At 39.7% G+C, this 6,805-nt stretch overlaps 1 protein-coding gene across 1 annotated transcript in view; it reads right to left on the reverse strand.

Moving 5' to 3' along the window:
- frmd4a (FERM domain containing 4A) overlaps nucleotides 1-6,805 on the reverse strand; it is a 63,877-nt gene that overhangs the window by 18,747 nt on the left and 38,325 nt on the right. Inside the window, exons 5-11 of the mRNA XM_020611413.1 lie at nucleotides 5,790-5,874; nucleotides 3,603-3,659; nucleotides 2,949-2,971; nucleotides 583-666; nucleotides 400-465; nucleotides 245-302; nucleotides 2-59 (exon numbers count right to left, since the gene is read on the reverse strand). Of these exons, the coding sequence (XP_020467069.1) occupies nucleotides 2-59; nucleotides 245-302; nucleotides 400-465; nucleotides 583-666; nucleotides 2,949-2,971; nucleotides 3,603-3,659; nucleotides 5,790-5,874 (431 nt within the window). The remainder of the gene's footprint in view (nucleotide 1; nucleotides 60-244; nucleotides 303-399; nucleotides 466-582; nucleotides 667-2,948; nucleotides 2,972-3,602; nucleotides 3,660-5,789; nucleotides 5,875-6,805) is intronic.

The raw sequence follows: 6,805 nt of genomic DNA on the forward strand, positions 1-6,805 counted from the left end.
TCATACTGAAAGATGCCTTTATAGCTCAGACCCAACCACCATGGGATCCCCTGCTTGTCCTAAAACACACAACAAGAAATACCTGAGGAAAGGTTGTGCATGTGTGTGGGACTGACAGAGAGAAAGTACAAATAGCTTTAAGCTCCATCCTATCTCCACATCCCAAACTGCTTGCTTGCAGGTGAGTGAATAAAAAATATGTGTGATGTGTGAAATAAGAAAAGGCAGACTAGTATAACTATACCTTTACAGCATAGTAATGTACTCCATATGTGGGCAGAGACTCTACAATGCTCATATAACTGTGAAGAGCAGAAAGACAGATATGTAAGAGTTAGAGAACATAGCCTAGTGGACAAATATTACAGGAGGCACATACACACACACACACACACTTACTTTACAATAGCTTGTCCTCTGGACTGTCCACTGAGCTTCTTGTAATGCTCTACAACCCGGTCTTCACTGTTTGAGAATGCAATAAAGAGGTAAATAGGAAAATAATTAAGAAAGGGAAAAACAAGAAGAGCAGTACTTGTGGAATGGTCTGGTGGTTTTCTGGATAATGGGCTAATCTCTCACCAGTAGGCTAGGGATGGGTGCTCCTTTAGGGCCTGGGTGGGAAGAGCAGGTAGCTTTTTCAGGTCACACCTAGTTGCATCATTACTGGAAGGAAGAAATCACAAGACACGGTTAACACTACTCCTGCAAGAAAAATCATTCTCTGCAGTAGGCCTGACAGTTTCATGCAAAACCCGATTAAGCAATACCACCAAACTGCAAAAAGAGAACACAATTACAAGTTAAAGAAAAACCAAAAATTTCTCAGAACCGTCCTTAAAATACTATCTTAACTGTCAAAGAAATGAGGGTAACAAAACTATATTTAGACAGGAGAAAAGAATGCTGATGGCTTAAATGCTCTCTATTTCAGAGACTGGGCACTGTCTATCGCTGAACAGTGGCAGAGACACTGACAGCTGGAAACAGATGAGAGAATAGAGGCACAGAAACACAGACATAAACACCAAGATAAATAAAGAAAAATAAAAGGAGATTATAAAACAGGTATGGAGGAAGAAATGATAAAGGCAAATACAGGCTCCTGATTCAGATTTTAGTAATACACTTTAATCCCCTAACTACACTGGAGCCTTCACCGAGGGCCCAGAGGACAGGAGAAAGCCCTGGGAACATGACAACCTATGAGCTAAAGCACTGGAAGACATCCATCCACATCCACCCTACCTGGCTGTTCTTCAGTATGTGAACACAGCTGCATGTGTCTAGATCAGCTGACATCCATTCTTGTAACTATTCATTAGGTATATGTGATTGCATTGCACATCACTAAGGGGCAGACAAGAGCTCAGGTTGAACATATACAATGAGTGTACCATGGCACTGTAACATGACCGTACATCTCTACAAGTCACTAGATTATGTTTAGTCTGAAAATCATATTTTCTTTAAATGGTTAAAAGGGAATTTCAACAAACTTCCAATGAAGACTCATTTGTTGCATGATTTAAAAAAAATGTACTAGAACAAGGAAGACCCATAAGGCTTTTTCCATGTGTGTACAGAAAATGTTAGACCAAATAAATTATTTCACATGTTAAGAGAATAACTCTAAAGAGTCAATAAATTTCTCAGAATGGGTATTTTTATAAGAGCAGCAGTGAGAGATATAGTGAAACTCCATATACAATGTATGGTAATGAAGAGCTATATAGAGAGAAGGGTCTTCACAGCTTTCAGAGACGGGAGGCATGTGTGTGCAGGAGAAAAAAGGTAAGGAAAGGTGGAGGGGGGTGAAAGGAATGTCTCCAGAGTGTGTCACATTCCAATCCTCTGCAGGATATTGGGTTTATTTACTCCTATCACTGGCAGAAATGAGGTCAGAGGTGATGGCTGCTATAGTCTGTTACCTGAGCTATAACAAAGGGATGAGGGGATGAAGACTAACATGCTTTTAGGCCAACATCTCAGAACCACATGTAGGGCCTTGCTCATGTGAAACATACATGACTGATACTTATTCTGACATTTTTGAGGTGAAGTTGTCAATTGTTGAACATTTTTAATTCATGGTGGTGAGTTCTGTCTTAGATTAGGAGGTAGTTGCTCAACACAGAGACATCCTGTCTTTCATCACACAAAAACACTTGTAATCTGTGCTTTTCTTATGAGTGGCAGCACAGTCTGAAGAGAGGGAGCCAAAATGGAGAAGTGACGGTAGGAAAGAAGGAGGGAGGGATACAACTCAAGCTCAGAAACAGGGAGTTGTCAGTGATGCACCCCACTACCCAAGAGAGCAGAGAAACAGACAAACCACTGACATCATCTCTGTTGTTGCTCTGTTTGCTCCTCTCCCTCATAAATCAAAGTGTGTTAACCCAACTACTCCCGGCACTCTGGAAACTAGAATGACTGCCTTGTGGTAGTATGCCTCCAACAACCAGTGGAGTTGCAGTTTACATGCCTGTCTGACCAGACTCATACAATATATGCAGTGAAGACTTTGAAGGAATTTAAAAAATTAACGTTATTACTGTGTTCAAGCAAATGGGGCATACATGCACGTAGGTATGTATAGATGATCTGAATCCATAACGTCATGGCTCCAGCCACAGCTGTCGCAGGCAGAGAGGTATAAAAACTTAGTAGATGAGATGGAAAATGTGATATTAAAATTGGGGAAAAAAAAGAAAAATTCTTAAATGTTTGAATTCAGCATGTTGATGCTGCTGTGCAAAGCAAACGAAGTTTTCCTCTACATATTCCCTGTTGTTATCAAAGGGAAGGTCCCTGTTATGTCTATCAACCAACTGGGGCACCATGACTCTTAACTGTCACAATTACATGTACTCACACTGGATAGATGCAAGCTATACATCTTTACATGCATGTTACATTTAACTATCACAAGTGACTCGTGTGTTTACCTGGTGAAATCCCCTTTAGCCTCCTGTTGAACAGAAAAAGGGAGAGAAGAAAGCAGAGTTACATATATGTATATATATGTGAACAGTGAGCAATGACCATCAAATGTGTGTTTATCTTCAGTTTGTATAGGTGAATGTGCTGCAATCTGAGAAACATTAAGCCTCCATCTGGACTGAAACCACTGAAGGCCTACAGAGGAGATATCTGACACTGTACATATGCACCTGCATAGAGGGCACATACACACATATACATGTACACCAGCAAACCACTCAGCCCAGTGTATGTGTAACATGACCTTGCAGTATCGTGGTTTATGGCCTGACCTACTCTGTGAAAGGGATGGGAAAAATAGAAAGGGCTGGAGTTGAAAGTTTATGAAGTAAAAGAGTTTCCCTGTTTCTCTGTGTTATTGTAGGACTGACTGAGTACTAATAGAATTTAGCAGGTACCCAAGAATTTTGCTAACTACAAAGATAGCTGAGGTCAGATTACTGACAGATTGATGACTGCATTACATAATGTGAGCTTAATCACTGTCAGTTAAGATCAGTGGCTATAGTTACAGAACTATAATTACAGAGCTGAATATGGTGAAAAACAGAAGATATTCATCCACCCACACACACACAAACAAACACACTTAATCTTACTTGTAGAATATAGGATGCCAATTCAAAGACAACATCACTGTCCACTTCAATAAGCTCCTGAAAGAAGGACAGAAAAGATAAGGGAGGACAGGGGGCATCAATGATATATTCTCCTTCTGCTTGCTGGGAGTAAAAGTTGATGTGCCACTGATCATCATCCATTTCTCCAAGATGGGTTCACCTCCCTAATGCTCCCCTCTTTTTCCTCTCTCCCTTCTCTAATTTCATGACCTCTTCATGAGGATGGAGCTCAGAGATTAGAGGCAAAGTGAAGGGGGGTGGGAAAGAGGGTTTAGGGGTTGAGGGTATGCATAGATGGTCTGCTTACTGATTACCCAAAACATTTTCCAGTGGTGCTGCTAAAATTGGAGAGGCAGAGAAGGCAGAGAGGTGCAGGCATATATGATTTAATGTCTCTGGGTGAGAAACATTTTGGGCTGTGGTGAAATTGTTTCTTTAACTGCATGATAATTAGTCTTGGCTTGTGCAATGCAGTTACGCATTAACCAACCATGTGCTTATACATATATTTCATAGTTATGCTACATGTGCATTCAGTGGGAGAAGGGAAGGGGTTAGCGAGCACCGAGTGGTGGTCAAGTATGCCAGGAATGTCCCCTTTTCAATCCACCTCTTAATTGGTGTAGAGATCAGACAGCCAGGATGAAACACTAGACAGAGCTAACCCACCATGGGTGCACCTCCCAGCAGGGCTACAAATCATCACACTGTGTTTTTGTACTGTATGTACTCCCACAGAACAGCAGTAATGTCACTCCCTATTCACTGTATACTAACACTGACCACAGACCCTGATCTACTACAGTATGTTGTATCTACTGTTTGTATGAAACATGTTTATTAAAATTAGTATGTAATATTTCTTCTCTTGCTCTTTTTTTGCATCTCTCCATTTAAGGGGGTCATCGGGGTCATCTAACGCTGTAGGGGGATCATTTGTACTCAACACTAATGTTTAGCTGATGTTCTTAACAGGGGTCACTTGTGATAAATGAGCAGATGGGGATCAGGTATCTTCTTCAAAGACATTTCATCAGACCGACTGTTGGGACAGAACAAAAAAAATCTTTTTTTGGGACATTCTCTCTCTGATTACTTGGTTATATGGAAATATTAATGGACAAAACATTGACTATTTACATTTACATTTTTGGTGTTTGAACTGAGAGTGTCTCACAACTAGGGTTAACCTACTTGGGTTTGCTTTACTATTCACCATATTAGAGAAGGCAGACCTTTATACCTTTCCTTACAAAAGCCTGTGCAATATTCTCAACATGCATTGAACAAAGTCTGATCCACTAAAAGACTTAGATGTTGCAGACATGGTCATTTATGGTTGATGCACTAGATTAACATTTCCTGGATGTGGTTTTCATAAAACTTACCACCACTTTCAGCACAGAAAATAATGGGTCTTATGATATTATCATAATTTTCTACAAGCCTTTCACTGGGATATTTCTGCCCAGCTATTTTCCATCAGCCCACATATGCCCTCTCCTGGACTGGACACATACCTACTAATGATAAGAAACATGCTGTTGGTAACTGTGGCGTTATCAGCTGGCTATTGCCACAGCATAATATGGTTAACTGAATAAGTGTCCCCTCACTCTAAAAAAATTGCAAATGCACTTCTCTAAGTGGAATGTTTTAAGTCAATTACCAGATGCAAAATAAAATAAAATAAATAGATTTGCCAAAAATACTTCCATGAGCCTTGGGAATTTATTTTAGGAAAATGTGCTTTTCTTGAAAATTTAAAGGCCTAATTTAATTTTCCATTTATATAAATATGGCTCAACACCGACAGATGGCAGTAAAAGTGCCAAATTATTTGCTAGTTACTGGAATGTGGTGCAGCACATAGCATGATGCAAATGGCTCAAATTTTCTGCTTCAACAAGTGAGTGTGAAGCCTCCAGGTTCAACCTCTTGCGGCATCTCACTTAGAACCAAAACTGGGCTAATGAAGTGGCATGCTTCTAACAGCATACAGCCTCATACTTGACATAATTCCAACATTCCATCCCAGATCTTCAATACAAAATTTAAAAAGTAACCCAACCACCCTCATTTACAACATTTAAGAATAAACAATATATTAATCCATAATCCAAGCCAACAGTATTGACAATATGCATTATGCAACCATGACTTTACCTTGTAGATGATAGACTTGGCATTAAGAAAAAACAGCTCGATAGTGGCATTGTCCTTCAGGTAGGATATACTCTCTATGTAGAACCTGAAAAAAATACATTTGCAACAACCATTAGTTGATATCAAATCCTTCAAAGAGTCCTGTAAATCCTAAGAGGAACAGGTAACATGTATTTGCCTCAAAAACAAAAAGAACAGATGTGGTAATATCATAGGCAGATGCTGCTACCCACCCAACGCTCCCAGTACCCCATAGAGACTGTGTCTGCCCCCTGCCCACCTAAATTATATAAATCAAGAATCAACTCCAGAGGAGTTATTCATAAGAACCTAATTAAGATTAAGATGACTCCTCTTATAGTAGAAAGTAATAGGACAATCAAATGTGGACTATTAAATATCAGATCTCTCTCATCTAAATCTGTTAGTGAATGATTTGATAAGTGAACATCACATTGACTTATTGTGTCTTACTGAAACATGGTTACAGCAGGAAGAATATGTCAGTCTAAATGAATCCACTCCACCTGGTCACAGTAACTGTCACATCTCTCGAAACACAGGCCGAGGTGGTGGCGTGGCAGCGATCTTTGACTCAAGCCTATTAATCAACCCTAGACCTAAACATAGCTATAAACTCATTTGAAAGTCTCACCCTGAGTCTCTCACACCCAAACTGGAAAACTCAAAAGCCTGTTCTGTTTGTTATTGTATACCGTCCACCTGCTCCTTATTCAGAGTTTTTAAGTGAATTCTCAGACTTTCTGTCTGATTTAGTGCTTAGTACAGATAAAATAATCATAGTAGGCGACTTTAATATTCATGTAGATGCCGACAATGACAGCCTCAACAATGCATTCTGTTCATTATTAGACTCAGTTGGCTTCTCTCAAACTAAATAAACCCACTCACTGTTTTAATCACACTCTTGATCTGGTTCTGACATATGGCATCAAAACTGAACACTTAATAGTTTTTCCCCATAACCCTCTTCTGTCTGACCATTTTCTAATAAC

Source organism: Monopterus albus, unplaced genomic scaffold (genome assembly GCF_001952655.1).
Source record: "Monopterus albus unplaced genomic scaffold, M_albus_1.0 scaffold5.1, whole genome shotgun sequence".
Taxonomy (NCBI): domain Eukaryota; kingdom Metazoa; phylum Chordata; class Actinopteri; order Synbranchiformes; family Synbranchidae; genus Monopterus; species Monopterus albus.